We start from the raw sequence: 17420 nt of genomic DNA, 5'->3' as shown, positions 1-17420 counted from the left end.
TAGTAAAATGTGGAGTGTTAAGTGGATAGTCATTAAGTGTTTGTAGTCTACGTCCTATTATCCCAACCTAAACGCTCTAACATAAAAATATACATAGGTGAAACAGAACATAATAAATTAGTACCCATCTTGCAGCTCTGCATTGCACTTTTTCTAGCTGTTGGATGTTTCCGACATAGTGGGTATCTCAGACAGCTGCTGAATATTCCATAGAAGGGTGTACCATTGTAAGGTATGCTGCAGCTTTTACTTCTAAAGAAAAATTACTAGACTATAAGGTTATGTTTTAGAAAGTTGAACACAATGTGATCACAGAACTGCATCTGTGCCATTGTACCAGAAGCCATATACAGCATGTTGTGCACTGCCGAATAGATGTAAAGTATGAAGTGAGCATTGTAGTTCAATTGAGTGAATACAATGGTGTTTGGTATGTAGTTTGGTTTAATTGAATAAAGCTGATGGTTAGCTGCAAGCTGATTCAGAATACTGTAGATACACACAACTTGATGATTGACTTGCTATGTTGTATGTACAGTACATGTTTAGTATCGTAATATTGTACCTTTGTTTTGTAATCATTATTGTGGTTATAATTGTATGTGCACAAACTCTAATCCATAAATATAATATTATTAAAAGTATACATACGTAAATATTATAATTTAAGATTGCTGAAAAAATAAGAAAAGAAATGAGAATCAAACAAATCAGCATGCTAAACCACTCTATAGAACTACTACAGAACATGTCAAAAATTAACAGAAATTGTCACACAGAGATCTCTATTCAGACTAAATGGATATGGTATTGAGACTATATGGAAATATATTGTATAAATCAGGAATAGCATTAGATACTGTGCATGCGTAATTGCACTAATACAGTTAACAAGGTAATAATTATAACCTTACCGTATCTGCATTGATAATGACAATAATAAAAATACTTATCTAAAAGGTTATGCCATTGAGTACATAATAAATTTCTCTTTCTTGTCCTTAATGTAAATCTATGAATAAAGTTTCCATGAACTACCAAACAATTCCACTAATCCTAATGAAGTGTTTAACTGAACTGATGCGGTATTCTTTTCTGAAATCTCAAGTATTGGAGTCATACCAACTTCTAACATTTGCTTCATAAGGTTTAACATTACAATCCTACTATATCCCTTTCTACGATGTTCTTGAACTGTATGAATGTGAATGATATGACCATAATTTGCTAAGACTGCCCATGAAACTGGTTTGGATATATCAGACTTGAGAAATACACCAACAGAATTGCAATTTTTAATAAGATACTCAAAATATTTTATCCGATCGGGAAGTTCACAATAATTCCAAGATCCACAAATAACTTTTGCATGATCAGATTTCAGTGTGCTAACAATAACATCTTCAGGACAAGACCTGTGTAGGCATATTATAGATACACACTGTAGTAAACAATAGACTAAAGTACATTAGATACTGTAACTGTATGCTGCATTGGTGACTCTCCAGATACAGGGAGTGGTTATTCACCCCAGTGTTCTAATATTGAGCATTTCAGTATGCAGATTTAAATTCTTTATATATAAATATGTGCTCCTTATCATAACTGTGTATATAAGCCTCCTGGTGCTTGTTGAGATAGTAAATTTACGTGCCATCATTGTAGTGTAACACATACCATTTAGGAAGATCACTAAGTTTCCCTGGAAAGTAGAGTGTTTTATATGTGAGCAAAACATTCTCCTTTAAGCCACACGGCCATGAAATCTTCATCCCTCTTAACTGCCTTGCTGTCTCATCATCTAAAACTGTAAAACAACATACACATTGTTTACCTGGTACATATATCTTCTTAGTCATGTATGGATAAATACACTAGAGATTGGCTGACCTGCAATTAATGTGCTGTCTTTGAACTTTGGTGAAGACAAAAGCTTTTCCAACTTTTCTGGTGACTCAGAAAAGAACAGGTTTATTGCTAGCTTCTATTGTAAAATAAAAAAAGAAGTGTTGCTGTATTATGTCCATCACACTACAGATACAAAATAATAGCCAGGCTGCTTCTCACATGTAAAGTGATATAGGAATTCAGTTTTCAATTAAAAAGGTTAACGATCATATAATTTATAAATATTTATTTACAAAAGTATTGTATGTCTTGCATGCTTACCACTTCACTGTTGGGTAGCTTGATTACAGTGCAGCTGAAATCTGGCCAGGCATCTGTCATAATGTCAGCATTGATCTTGTTTTTTAGCTTTAGCATGGCTGTGTTAGCAAACTACAAAACAGTTATTGTTTCTATCAACTCTTATAGAAGTGCTGTTTTATAAGTTAGTAATAGTAATACACTGTTACGTACGAGTGCAATAACAATAGTAGCTATACAGGAAATATACATTTTATTATAATTACTCTTGATTTGGTGAGCAGTAATTTATGAACATTAGACTAGATTAATTCCTATTTGCATTTCTGCTGGTGTACGGTGTATGCAAGCAAAATGTGTAGAGATTTAACATTGTAGCTATAATTATAGTTTAAGTATACTGCTGGGTAATAAAGCCACTCTGTCTTGCTCAGCTGGATGATAGTTATAACCCAGTGCAGCACTTTGAAACTCCCATGCACACGCTGGGATATAAGTGAATCTTTACATGAGTCATGGAAAAATGCTATTGTGTATCCCTGCTTTCACGCCCCACATTTGTCATTGCTAGGTGTATACATGCAGTGTATGCGTACATTGCAATGCTCAAAAAGGCTACACATTGTTTTACAACAAGAAAGTATTTCTTGTACAAGAATTACAAAATGAGTATAGCTTTCTAGCAATGCTGCATTCAATTACAAATGGGTGCAAATGTTGTTGTAAAGGATGATAATATTGTGAGTGTGTGGGGATAAGATAGATACATTTTTAAAAGGGCATATTGTTCCACTAAAGAAATTCAAGTAGGCTAATACAGAGAGTCAGAAAGACACAGAATCTTAATGCTAAACTAAAAATCCCAGAACCTGCAGTGGTGACTCATCCCCCAGAACATGCAATCTATACATGTACTAAAGGCTCAAAGGAGCCGAATCAGAAATCTCTTCAACATTATTAGGCCATCGTTGTTATATTACTTGTTTCCCAACACCCAATGTAACAAAAACTGATGTGGGCAGGAGGTGATTATTGATTATTAATTATACATTTCATTTCTGTTATTTCAATCTCTGACTTCTCTATTAGAGTATCTCGATTTTGAAGGCTGCAAGGACTGTAACACCCTGTTAAACAAGAGTGGAGTGACTTCCACCCTTCTGCTATGCTTACATGCACAGTTAATGCATTTACTTTATAACTTGGTCACTCTGTGCCTCCTTCTATCATGAAATAGTGCATTCACAATCAAATAATTAAAATTTTGTGTGGCTACCTAAAAATTTTGCGGGCGGTGATGGGAAACAACTTGAGGAATTTAATGATGATGGTGTTAACCTTAGCTTGACTTCTTACCAGCTATGTAACTAAGGGTCACAGTATAGACTTACGGTGCGTATGGCTTAACCAAAATAGAGAAGTACAATGGTGTCTTTCCAGCAGTACACTAGACTCATTAAGGCCACTCCAAATAAATTCTCTGTTTCCCATTCACCGCCCGCAGTTACTGTCAGCCCTAAATATTCCATTATTCCGTATTCTTCCATTATTATCCAGTTATTGATGCATACTGACAGGCTCACTTGAAACCATGTCAGCTCACGTGTCAGCAGTGCCATCAAGTCGGCACAGATTTCACATTTATGCCATGTTTGCAACTTAAAAGCTTTTTTGCAACTTAAAAAGAAAGGAACAAGCTTAAGCATGCTTTTATGCAATCTTCATTGGTTGTGCCAGGCAAATAATGGCTTGAAAAGCTGCCAATCTCATCAGAAATAACGGAAATGGACCACCCGCCTGCATGCAAATATGCTTGAGTACAGGACGGGAAACAGAGAATTTATTTGGAGTGGCCTAAAAGAGGGAGAACAGTTACACATGGAGGAATTTTTTCTTTACTTTGGCCCCTTTTCTGCTACACCTTTTCAGCTATAAGTCACTAAGTCTAAGTCCTTGAAATTAGGTTAGGTAATCCTAAGGCTGCAAAACATGTTGCTGTCAGACCTTCAGTGCTGGTCACTGTAAAGCATGCACCAAGAGTACATACAGTAATAAAAACAGGGAGGGAGAGTGTCTAACTAGGATACTTTCAGCCAAAATCACTGTGTAGTATAGAGTATCCACACATTGGTAGAACAAAAGCTTTACCTTATTCAACACCTATCAACAGATCTCTACAGGGCCGGTGTAAGCACTACGGCCACTGCCGTAGCAGATTTTCACAGCCCAAGCCAGTCATGTGAGCACATGCCTAGCTAAGCTAATATAGCTACACACTAATAAGGTAGCTCCATATAGTAGTTACGTCATGACATACAGTAATTTATATGTTTCTAGACAGACACCAACCATTCTAACCTTTAATGCAGTAAAAGGATGTGCAACCGACTTCACGTTACCACTTGCTTATCCTCTATTATATTCGTGCGTCTAATGATCGAAGCACGTGATGACCAGTGCGGTGGACGTTCTTCCAGCTCTGCTGAAAGGTAGGTTATTATTATTAATGGGGGTACAGGTAAGAAGGCAAAGTCTGTAAACACCTGATCAATTGTATAAACGAAATTAGACTTTACAACATATAGAAAGGTAGTGTGACAGCTAGGGAGGTTACAAAAGTCAGTGTATGTATGAAGCAATATCTTAAAATCAACTCTTGTAAAGTGCTAAAATTGCTTCAGAATGTGGTTTACTAACACTAAAAATTCGAAATTTTCCTGGGCGGGCATGCCCCCAGACCCCCCTAGAGGGCTTCGCAGCACAGTCACTCATCATTCATCACAATCGCTGAATCAAAACCTGGCTTGTTGCCTGACCAGCCACTAAGAGCTTCACCGGCCCTGCTCTATCATCAGTAAAAGTGTTAATTTATTCAAAGATCATTGTCTATTCAATAATACACAGTGATTTTGTACAGTCTGTATTTGGAAGTTAGACACTCTCCCTCCCTATTTTTATTATGTACTCTTGTATACACTAATAACAATAACAAAATACCATCTTTCAAGGCAGACTATGCACCCAATGTAGCTAAGCGGGGTAACCATTCTTTTTTTTTTTTTTTTTTTTTTTTTTTTTTTTTTTGAAACCATCAGAATAATGATGAAATGACAAAATTACATACAGAGCCTCGGACACATGCGACTACAAAGATAAGATCCGCGTAGGCATGGCAAGGATACATACAAAAATAATTAACTACAAAACTTAACTTAAAGTGTCCAGGTTGGATTACTACGTGCATAAAAGATTCTCTGAGAGGAAGTTATAGCCACAGCAGCTGCTCTAGTTCTTATTGTGACGAATACAGTAAGTTATTGTATTGGCATATCTAATCACAGGTTCAGTCTTAGTGGGATAGTATCTCAAGAAACTCTTAGCTAACTGTACTAAACTAACAAGCTTACCGAGTATGATTGAGGGTGGAACCTCGCCATCATAACTTCTATGTAACGAAGGAGCTCATCGTCACTAACATAGTGAACTGCAACTTGATAACTATCGCTGGAGAAGGCCATAATACTTGTTAGCAGGCCTTGGAGTGGGAAGCAGGAGTCCGACGGTGCGACGAACTATAGGCTATCGTTTTGTTCACCCATGTTGAGTCCATAAGCGCCTATAGGCGCTTTCATAAAAATAGTTACATGCATATTACTGAGCGCTATAATTAGAATCGATAATTGAGTCGTCTGTGAAGTCTGATGAGCCCGAGGATAAGCCAAGTTAGAGGCAACAGAACTGCCACTGTCAGGATAATTGAGGTATGCGAACTGTGCACTTGTCTACTATCAAATGGCAAAATTTCTGATGTCCTTTTATAATGCACACCTGGGTTGAACCATAGATAATATATACCTTACCCGGGATTGGAAACAGAGGCAATTATCACCAATCAACGGATTCACTCAGCATTGCAAAGAGCTAACTTAGTATAACGTATCTATGGTTGTACTGTGACCCTGACTATACTATCGTGGCTCACAACATTGGGGCTTAGCAACTGTTGGGTACAACATAATCGTATTGCCATTATAGAGAGTGTGCATTGATTTTAACCTTTGGTTGCACATAATTTCATACACTAGGCTACAGCACTATCATCAGAGTTCACTCTACATTAATGACTTGTACCTCTACAACAAAAGATAGTTAATGTGGCTATCAAGTTATGTGACACCAAATTGCATCCCCCACTCCATGCAAGTGAATCCATGGGCAAATCAGATGGGAATTTTTATCTTAGTCTTTTCCCTGGCACTAAACCATCCTGATATAAAATAATTGACCGTACTTTACAAATCCATGGACATTAGTATGTGGCACCAAATTTGGTGTCACATAACTTGATAGCCACATTAACTATCTTTTGCTGTAGAGGTACAAGTCATTAATGTAGAGTAAACTCTGATGATAGTGCTGTAGCCTAGTGTATGAAATTATGTGCAACCAACTGACCTTTGTTGCCTCGTTGCATCTTGGGGATGGTACTAGTGGCAGTGACGGTGTAGAGGATGCAGGGGGTCTGCATCCCCCACTCGATGCAAGTGAATCCATGGGCAAATCAGATGGGAATTTTTATCTTAGTCTTTTCCCTGGCACTAAACCATCCTGAATAATTGACCGTACTTTACAAATCCATGGACATTAGTACAGTGTTCTGGTTGTGAGACAGTGTATCAGTTTGTTTGTCTAATGAGGTTATAACATCAACTGACCACCTTGACGTAACAAGCTAATCATCATTTCTCATTTCTGGGCATTACCCAATACTTGTTAACAGCAACGTTGATTTGAGGCTATTGTTTTGTTTATTCCATAGGCGCTGTAGCAAAAATAATTAAGTTATTGTGCAAGATTAGTGTTATTATATTATTGTTTACTGAACAGTCAGCCCTGCTGGTGTGCTCAGGTGTTGATACTATAGGCATCGCTGAGTCTGTCTGATGAAAAAGGTAAGTGCAGGTGCCTTTTAAAAATATACTTTATGGTGCTCTTGCTGACTTAGTCCCTCTTGTTGCTATTCCCAAATGGTACTGTATTGCTATACATTGTACTTTGCGTGGGAGGATCAAAGTGCCGCCATGTATTGTATTTTCCGTACAGTACCATAACTGTACTCTATGAGTCATAGTACCAAGTTGTCATACAATCTATTTGTAGTCACAGGATAAACTGGTAGGATTAGTTTAACGTTTGACAACAGTGTCAAGCACATGATCCATTGTGTGGGGTTGTTGCTTTTATTGGACTATCAATAGGTGCTCATGTAATCTATAGCTATTTCTAGTCGTAGAACAAACTGGTAGGATCAGTTTGGTGATTTACAATGCCACGCATGTGATCGATTGTGCTGTCTGAGTGAGGTTGTTTTTGTAACATTCCTTACATATAGTTTCCGTACTGTATTTGCCCAATTATCCGTATAACTGCACTGTATTTGCCCAGTTAGCTGCATAATTGTACTGTAGTCTGATCACCAAAAATCGAAGGAATTTGAGTACTCAAGAAATTCACTCCAAGCAAGGAAGTACAATGTAACACTTTAAAAAACTGATTTAACATCTTTAAACAGACTGTAGGACCAGGTGTCCTACAGACCTTCAGTACGAAAAATACAGCACTCAAATGGTGTCTTGAGGCAAATACAGGACTTGGCTTTGCATTGTGCTGTGTTACCCTCTTGGCACGCCCCTCATGCTGTATTTCCATACACACACGTGGCAGTGCAAACTATAACTAGCAGTTACTTTTGGTACATGTACATACATCCAGTGATATCTCCAATAGTTAAGACCAGTGATTAGTGATGTGGACTTCCAACATGGTTATAACTCAACTATCTGTGGCAATGTAATTGTGAGTGTAATGTATGTATATAGGGTGTGTTTATGCATGGTGTGCAACCGGTACAGCATCATATGTACTGGTTGGTAGAATTATTGACAACTCCTATATTTTACCAGTGACTATATTATGAAGCTTTAATGGCTAGGTCATGTCATGAAACCAAACTGCAGTGGATAAATGTACAGTGGGACTACTCTTAAGCTAAGCACACAATAGAGAAAACCTCTCCAAACAAGGATTTTGGTCTAGCATCATAATACGTATGTGACCCAGTCTGACAAAACCGGGCTTATCGCCTATTTAAAAGTATCAAGAAATGCCGGTTTTAAGTATTTAGTGTGTTGTAGCTCGCCAATGGTTGAAGCTATGTGTACCAAATTTTCACTCGTTTTACACCAATTCCTTACCTTCCAGAGCATCCACTGTGCAACTAGCCAACAACTAAGTTTCCCGCCATTTTAGATAGTTTTTAAACCGAGGTTGACTGTATCAGGCAAGCTGCAAATTGGGTGGGAGGCGGGGGCCCTGGAACAGGGCCAAGGGATGAGTTAGGCCAACTTTTGAGCCATTGAGGTCTCAAAACTGGCTAAAATGACAGGAAATTCACAGCAGAGGTAGTTATTCAACACCACAGAGCTGTACAGCCACATACAGTCATACCCAGGCTGACCACGGCTCCATTAAGGCCCCACATCACACGTACGGATCGCCACTGGGCTTGGGAAAAGCAGCCAGCAAAACCAGACCACTCAAGTCTAGCTGATTTTAAATGTGGAATTAGTTAGTTTATTCATGTGGCAGTGTGTCCTGGGTGAAAAATCGAATCTGCTGACATGGGCGATAAGACCGGTTTTCTCAGACTGGGTCACATATATTTTTGAAAAAGGGTAACCTTCTATAATGTCACAAAAAATAGGCCAAAAATAGGGAGGTCCCACTGTAGTTCTGAAAGAATAGGGTTGGGAACTCTCAGTTGGTGCAGACTTGGTTTGTGCTAAACTATTGATCACTCTGCATCTCAACGAGTCACTTCTTTGTTCTCTGGTTCTTCACTGTTGCAATGGTAGGACTTTTTATGGTTCTGGGGACTAAACACACGGTTGTAAAGGCATGTTCCAAAGGAGCCACAACAGTGGAACCCAAATCTTACCAGCTAAGGGTACATATTAACATGTTCTTTGGTTTCCATGTGAGATTATCATTAAAGCAAGTGTGTATACCAGTAGTGTGTTTGTCGCTGTCTGTCTCTTTATTTTGGAAAGTTGCATGACCATGGCCAGTCAACAAAGTAGTTTTTGTGAGGCTAAGATACAGTACTTCACACAGCATTACAGGGAACAAGTAAACTTCCAATATGGGCGTACACGCATTGCACTGAACTGAGCTAGTGACACCCCTAGCGTGATTGTACAAAATCAATTATCTAATTGCTGCTCAATGATACATAAAAATATCAGATTTGGCTTTGCCTAGTATATAAGGGTAAGCAGCAATACAACACTGTAGCATAGGATAGTAACACTAATGCTGCAATTGTAGCAATAAATATCCCTGCTGCTTTGTGAAAATGCCTTCTGTGATGCTCGTTGACTTGTAATGATACCATACTCACAATAATGTTACAGTGTGTACATGTACTGTTGCTCATGAATAAATATTTTTTGGTTTAAAGTAATTTTACCAGCAAACTAAGTGCAATCATGTTAAATATATTTTGTTATATCTGAATAGCTCCTGTCCAATGAAAATGCTTCCCTCCTGATGATGAGTGTTCTTCAAATGATAAATGATTGATCGAGGTAGTGGCCATTTGCAGCCGCTATGAGAGCGATCATCAGTTACACCAGACTTTGGATGAAGACATTGTTGCTGCCTGCATTAATAAACAAACATTTATTCCACTCATACAATGTATGTATATTATGGTGTGCTGAGGAGTATGGCAGTACAGCAGATACTAACAAAAAATATTCCCAGTGAAGAATAAAGAGCTACAGGAAAAATTCAGTCATCCTTACATGCATGCCATTATTGTATGTATATGTGTATGTATATTACCAAATTTGTTGGACATCCTAAACAGACCCTAGTGATTGACTGAGGGGATAGCCTGAATTTGGGAAATTACTTTCTTTACAATGCTAGCTATATGTGTAGCTAGCTACTATGGCCATGTATTTTTTTGCTTTCAACTCAAGGTTCAAAGTTTCTTCACAAATAGAGTATATAGCTATTGCACATAATATTGAACTATACGTGTGTAGTGTGTGTAGCGTGCGCGTGTAGTGTGTGTACGTGTGTAGTGTTCAGGGATTTTTCTAGAAAATAAATTCAGGGGGGGCAATCCGAGTTTTTCAGAAATTGAGAGGGGGGGGGCAGAACTTAAATTAGGATAAATTTGTTTTATTGTAGCTAGCTAGCCATTGACTGTAAATTTTATTATTTCAAATCAATTTATCATTGTTTCATCATTGGGCTGGTTGAGGCAGAGTTCGGCGGGGGACAAAATCATTTTCAGGGGGGCAAAATTCCCCCCCCCCCCTAGAAAAATCCCTGGTGTGTGTGCGCGCGTGTACCGTGTGAGTGCATGTGCTAGTGTGTGTGTATGAGTGCGTGTGTACTCTGTGTGTATGAGTGCATGTGTAGGGTGTGAGTGCGTTTGTAGTATGTGCGTGTGTGGTGTGCCTGTGTAGTTTGTGTGTGTGTACATGTGTAGTGTGTGTGTGTGTGTCTGTAGTGTAGTGGGTGTACCGGTGTAGTTGTGTGTGTGTGCGTATGTGCGCGCACGTGTGCGTATGTGCGCGCGCATGTGTGTGTGCACATAATAACCATGATACTCCATGGTTAAATCAAAGTACTTGCATAAAAGTTGCTGACAGCTATACGTGTGTTACTATGTGTATTGCATTTAGCTTAGCAATTTCATAGGATACTGTATGCAATGAAAACACCTTATGTCAAGCTCATGGTGACCTTCCGTAGGTTCTAAATAAGGACAATGATGAATCACAATCTTTTTGTGTTTTGCAACCTTGAGGTGCAATAGGACAATTTATATTACATCAAATTTAGCCTAGCTTCACCATTAGGTATATTTGATAGGCCAGATTCTCATACGTATTGTGTGTCTGCAATACATGAAAGTATTTATTACCTGCCCTGTTGGCAATCACACCAACACTTTATTTATTACAATAAATAAACTGATAAATTCTGATGCATGGTACATACATAGTATACATACATACATATATTTCTGCAGCTACTTATGATTTGAAATTTGGCTGCATGATCATGCTTTATAAATTTAACTGTCAGTTTTGGTGTACAGTGGATCCTCAGTTATCCGAACAGCTTTGTTCTTATAGTTAGCCAAAAGTGTTCAGATAAGTGAAATTGTTCAGATAACTGAAGCCCATTGATTTATATACAGATCTTCGTTCAACTACTCTAATAGAACAGTCATTTACTCTAATAGAATGCACACTGATGACAAAATACTCTAATAGAACAGTCCCATTTGGCGTTCGGATAATCGAGGTGTTCGGATAACTGAGGTTCGGATAAGCGAGGATGCACTGTACCTAGCTTTTTACTTACTACGAACACCTTTAAACTTGTAGCAGGGATAATAATCACACTAGACTATAATTGGACCACAATATATAGTATATGACAAAACTACACTAGAAGTGTGACGTCATTTTATTGTATTTCCATGGGATATTTTGTTGATTAAAGCATAGATCCTTTACACCCTGGAGATTGGAATCTGCTGATTTCTCTGTTCAGTGGCAGTAGGGATGATGAGATTACTTTACTTCAGTTTGATTAACAAAGAATTGGTAAGTACACAAAACAAATTGTAAGCTAAGAAGAGCTAGCCAAAGTTTGCCACATCATTTGAGTGGTGGGATTTGATTATGCACTGTCAAAGGAGAAATGGACTAATGGCTTCGTTGGTTACCCAGTTATACTTACAGACTGAATTTGACATTCGTACAATGAATGATTTGAGACTTACAGCTAGCCAACGTTTCAGTCGTTTGGATCTTTGACACTGTTACTAATTTGTCTCCAAAACCACTTTTTGGCTCACAATAAAGACAAGATTACTGAAGCAAACAACGTAAGATTCACAGTATAACATGTTTCTCACCCAGTCAACACCAATTAATAAAATGGTACAGATAGTCTGAGCACAAAGTACAGCAAGTATGTGGAGATTCCTATCCCAGGGATGGTAAAAAATCTTATAATTGAAGACACATACTACACACACTAAAATAGTGTGTACATAATTATTAAGTGTGAAAATATATTCATATCAACACTTAGTAGACCATAAGTGGTTGCTGACTTACTATGGATGAGGTGACCAGCTGAAAAGTGGTTGAAAATTCAACTGTTGGGCAACCAGACTATATAGATTATAAAACTCCTCGTATGGTAGGAAAAAGTATACTTGTGGGTATGAATTTGTAAAATACACATACAGGCACATTTTGACATTTAGTGTGGCATTAGGGAAAGACAGTCACACACAAAATTATCTGCCTTACTGGATTCACTTGCATGCCATGGGGGAACATGTTATAAAATGGTAGTCACACGTACACTTTAAGCTTTGTGTCCCAAGATGTAAGGCAACAATTACAAGGGTCGGATGGTTGTATATATTTACATACTATTGCTAGACCACAACTGCATGATTGCAGTTTAACTCTAGTTTAGCGTATAGGGTGCGCTGGTGCTAAAGTTGTTAGAAGAACTCCAATCATACCATATAGCCTAAATATTTCAAGGTTGAGCAATGTTGCTAAAAATAAAATTTTCGCAGATTTGCAAACACTCTCAAAATGTATTAAACTATATGGAGGTCTAAATATTTCAAGGCTAAAATTTTCACTGATAACCCCCAAAACCGTGAAAATTTCCCCCCTCGAAATATTTAAGCCATACGGTAAGTTTTCAGTACAGGAACAAAAGCAGTTCCAGAAAGCAAAAGATAGTTAATGTGACTATCAAGTTATGTGACACCAAAGTCAATGCAAATGGCAATACAATTCTGTTGTACCCAACAGTTGCCAAGCCCCAATGTTGGTCATCATAATATACCCAGGCAATGCTAGGGTTCAACCCAGGTAGGACATCAGCAATCTATTTGATAGTAGACAAATGCACACAGTTTCTACCTCAGTTAACTGACAGTGGTAGTTCTGTTGCTTGCTTCTAACTCGGCTTATCAGACTTCACAGACGACTCAAATATCGATTCTAATTATAACGCTCAGTAATATGCATGTATAATTTTTATAGGTGCTTATGGACTCAACATGGTTGAACAAAACAATAGCCCGAACTATATGCCAACCAAAAGCGCGCGCGGTACCGCCTACATTAGTCACGTGGAGGCAATTACTGCCGGTATAATGCATTTCCCAGTGTGTATTATTTGCATTCTCAGCAATCCAAAGCTGGGCTAATACTCTTTAGCTATAGTTGCTCTACGTATTATATTGTGTTGAACTGCAATGAAATTAATATTAATCAGGGGCGTAGGCAGGATTTCCAAAAGGGGGGTTCTGCCCTAAGTATAGAATTTCGTAGGTGTGCACATGTAAACACGTGTACACGTGTATTCTTATAAATTCATTCGCAATAGCGAGTAGAGGTACTTGAATTCCTCTGCCTGAAGACCTGTAGCTACCCATTTCAGTGGATTTGTGTAAGTTCTAGTTAACCAGTATCACGATTTTAAAAACTTAACTCTGAAAAGGGGGTTCGTCCGAACCCTTTGAACCCCCCCTGGCTACGCCCCTGTTAATAGATACTTTGATATGCAAAATAAATGAAACTGGCTAAATTGTGACCAAGAGCACATAATATTTATAAAGATACCCTTGTTGTGACCCAATTTTGTTCTCCTCTTTTAATGAAACTTAATAACCAGAAGCTTACAGTTCAATAGTTGCTTTATACAAATGTGAAAAATTGGTTAAGTTTAGCTAAGCATTTTCGATTGAGTTTTTCTACAATAATATTTTTGCATGTTCCTATAATAGGATGGTTTCCCAAAGTCAGGTCACAAGCGTTGAGCTGATCATGAGACCTGAGAAAAGTAAAGACTTTTTCTCAAGGTAGCTAATAGCATTTCAGGCTTTCAGCCTCTTAGATGATTCATAATGGGCAATAAAGGTGTAAAGAGCGCTGACAAATGTGTTGTTTAATAGGCTCCATTTAAGGAGTGCATGTAGCTAAAGATCATGTATGCATGCACTAGCTAATAGCTACGTGTATATAGAGAGGAATGTACAATTTTAATTGGCCATAAATAAAATGCCAGACATTTGAGAGAAAAAGTTTTTAGTGGTCAAGAAGTGTTACAAATTGAGCCAGATTTCAAGCTCTAGTGTATTTCCATCCATGAGTTATTAAACGAGTTTGCATCATCCATGCATGAGGTACATATATAGTTAATGTGCAGTTATAGTCCATGCACCTTAACATACCATGTTGTATAGCTATACGTTTTTACTTATTAGAGCTTGAGAAATTTGGTATTCATTTCAAAGGAACGTACTGAACTACAATAATACAAAGTGGATATAGTACCAGCACCGGTTACAAACATGAACGGCTATTTTAACAGCACAAGTCCATCATAAGCTGGACTATCAAACAAACTAGTTGTCTCTAGGCGAGCTAGAGTTGGTACGTGTCCAATATTCCCCGAGCATTCAACTTTAGGGCACGTGTCTAGTAGTTTCCCCTAGCATTCAACTTTAGGGGACGTGTCTAGTAGGTCACCCCAAGCATTCAACTTTAGGGGATGCAAAAAGTAGTCCCTTAGTGTTAGGGGTAGGCTAGGGTTTACCTATGGTTTCTTCTTCACTCTTGTACTATATAGAAGTCACTTTAGTCAGACCAGTGTTTATAAAGTAGAAACTAAGAGAGGTAAGTAACTGCAGCAGTGGTGGTATAATGGTTACAAGCATTGCTTATGAGCACAGATTCCCGGGCTTGAGCCCTTGCTGAGGCTTTTTTTTCGCTTTCTTAGGTTTTTTGTCTAAGTTTTTTTAATGCACGTGACTGCCGGCACTATAATTCTTGCCATAATAATAATATTACTTGTCTGTTATCAGAGAAACCCTAGCTGTCTAATCCAAATTCAAAAGAAGGAAGTCAAGTATGCAGAATCATGATGGGATGCATATGTGTATGCTCTTAAATGTTAATTAATGGGGTAATGGTAGTTAATGCTTTTCTATATTGAGTTATTGACACAATGTTATATAATGTAGAGGTCACAAAAAAAGGTTTTAATTCAATGTACACTGCACTATGGACATTTTACCAGCAGAAATTAGCTGCGTAGCTAATCTCTTTGGATATGTTCTATACCATATGCATATTTTGTACCATATGCGTATGGTACAAAGTATGCATATGTGACCGGATTTGCGAAAAGGTACCTTTTTCACACATAAAATTTGACCCATTTTCTCAACTTGCAAACTTTGCAACTTTTGTATCACAGCAAGCACTTGTCTGTAATTTTCCATGAGTATGCCTACATTATGTGGTTACATTGTGATACAAAGCGAAAGTCAATAAGTGCAAGGAGTCAACAGATATGACATTTTGTTTGCTGGTATGTCAAATGTGTGGAAAAGGTACCTTTTTGCAAATCCGGTCACATATGGTATAGAACAGATATTCAAATTTACACATTGAAATTTTAACAGTTTTAACTGTTAAAGATCATACTGGCATAGTCCTCTTGTTAATTCCTACAAGAGCTTTTAGCCCTTCCTTGTGCTCTATCCTTTATCCATCATGATACTATACACGTAACTACTCACCACTCATTTAGTACAAGTCTATAAAGTTGACAGCCAGGAAATTCTCTATTATAGCACCTCTTCAGGCTGCTTCCTCTTTATAAGCCCTGGTTAAATTGAAATTCCTTCCACATGATTGTCAAAAATTTGGATATTGACAAAGCACGATTGACTCTAGAATCACTGGAGGCAGCATGTACTGTATGAAAATTTCCTTGATACTGTTACAAACACATCTTATACATTTGCTAAATAAATGCTAAAGATGCATCAGAATTAAAATTACAGCTATATTAAATTTGCAGTTCTACCTATAAGGTCATAATGACCTAATGTTTTAAACCAAGTCTTGCATATAGCTAGACCTTAAACCACATTTGGGAAGACCTGCCAAAGTTGTATTTAAAACAAAAAAATTTATGTTATGTATCATCAGTACATGCACAAAATTTCAACTCTTTAGTGTGGCAGAATGTATACCTAATAATGCAATGAGCATTCCATAATGTGGATCATAAATTCATATAATTATCACATGTTATTAGCATGCTTATGCTATATTCCTGACTAAGGCTTGATTTATCCTGCCATTAGCAAATTTTATACATACAGTACTATGGTATAAATAATAAAAACTGAAAAAGATAAAAAAGGAGAATAATAGGGATCGCTGAAAAAAGCCATGAAACAAGAAGGGATTGCTGGGGTGGCAATGTAAACCACAAATCCCTATTTCGAATCTCTGTAAAATTTTAGTTACATGTTCCATCATTTTGAGACAAGTTAAATATAGGCCAAGATTTGTGGTTTACATTAGGGATTAGTGAGCAGGCAGGCACCCCTACAACTACTGTCGCTACAAGATCTGCCACTGTGTAGGATGCTTGGATTGAGATCTGAGCTCCCCTGTTTGTACATGATTGAGGAAATGATTCTAAACTGCTAGTCACAGCAGATGTTGAACTATATAATTATGTACTTCACTTTGAGCAAGCAGCAGAAGCACTTGCAACATCACTACAACTGCAATGCTTATCTTGTGTAAGTTATATGCGTGGCATTTTTGAGCATTATCAAATTGCCCATTCTGGCTTATGCTTATATGTGTAGCAGACAGTGTACTGAATGTAAAGCAAGTAAATGAAAAACAAGAAAACAAGTGATGATGTGAACCCACCTTCCAAAACTCAAAGCACTAAATATGTCAGATATTAGAGTGCATCATGTGGGAATTGAGCAGGGTAAAAATTCAGTTTATCTTATGAATATAAAGCACAGTTATTGACCAGGAAAAATCATAATTACTACTAAAGCTACATAATTATATATACTTAGGTTCATTTCAAAGCTCTTACTGTTAGTGTATATGTAGTAGTAGTATAGAGCTGTGGGCTGTAGGTACGGTTGAACAAAAATTTCCTTCCACAGTCCGCACACAGCAAAACATATTCTGACTCAGTCTTTACTCCACCTCAGGACCATTATTACAACTATACTCTCTAGACTAGTCGCTAGCCTATAATGGTTTGCAGTATTATTATATGCTACTGTATATGCTGCAGTGTTTAAAAATTGTGCCTAT

The 17420-nt window shown here is 37.6% G+C and overlaps 1 protein-coding gene across 2 annotated transcripts; it reads right to left on the bottom strand.

Annotated features, from left to right (window-relative positions):
* Window positions 1-729: 729 nt before the first annotated feature.
* On the bottom strand, window positions 730-5765 carry LOC136263323 (glycine N-acyltransferase-like protein 3). 2 transcript variants are annotated; one of them, XM_066057846.1, is made up of 5 exons: window positions 4507-4696; window positions 2170-2280; window positions 1891-1984; window positions 1678-1807; window positions 730-1415 (listed from the first exon to the last, which is right to left on the bottom strand). In XM_066057846.1, exons 2-5 carry the CDS (start codon window positions 2263-2265, stop codon window positions 1013-1015), a joined length of 723 nt encoding a protein of 240 aa, XP_065913918.1. In that variant the 5' UTR covers window positions 2266-2280; window positions 4507-4696; the 3' UTR covers window positions 730-1012. The 2 variants fall into 2 exon arrangements, with proteins under 2 accessions (XP_065913918.1, XP_065913911.1); XM_066057839.1 differs by lacking the exon at window positions 4507-4696 and adding an exon at window positions 5556-5765 and having other exon boundaries at window positions 736-1415.
* Between the last annotated feature and the right edge of the window lie 11655 nt (window positions 5766-17420).

Source organism: Dysidea avara, chromosome 1, assembly GCF_963678975.1.
Source record: "Dysidea avara chromosome 1, odDysAvar1.4, whole genome shotgun sequence".
NCBI classification, from domain to species: domain Eukaryota; kingdom Metazoa; phylum Porifera; class Demospongiae; order Dictyoceratida; family Dysideidae; genus Dysidea; species Dysidea avara.
The sequence above is the reverse complement of the archived record's forward strand: the minus strand, read 5'-3'. Positions and strand labels throughout refer to the sequence as shown.

What these genes read in the sequence shown, in the direction of transcription:
- LOC136263323 (XM_066057839.1), bottom strand. Translation starts at nt 5,666, where the DNA reads ATGGCCTTCTCCAGCGATAGTTATCAAGTTGCAGTTCACTATGTTAGT. An exon ending in TCCACCCTCAATCATACTCG is followed by an intron (nt 2,281 to 5,555) that starts GTAAGCTTGTTA and finishes ACTGTTTTGTAG; the next exon opens with TTTGCTAACACAGCCATGCT. An exon ending in CTTAGTGATCTTCCTAAATG is followed by an intron (nt 1,416 to 1,677) that starts GTATGTGTTACA and finishes ATGCCTACACAG; the next exon opens with GTCTTGTCCTGAAGATGTTA.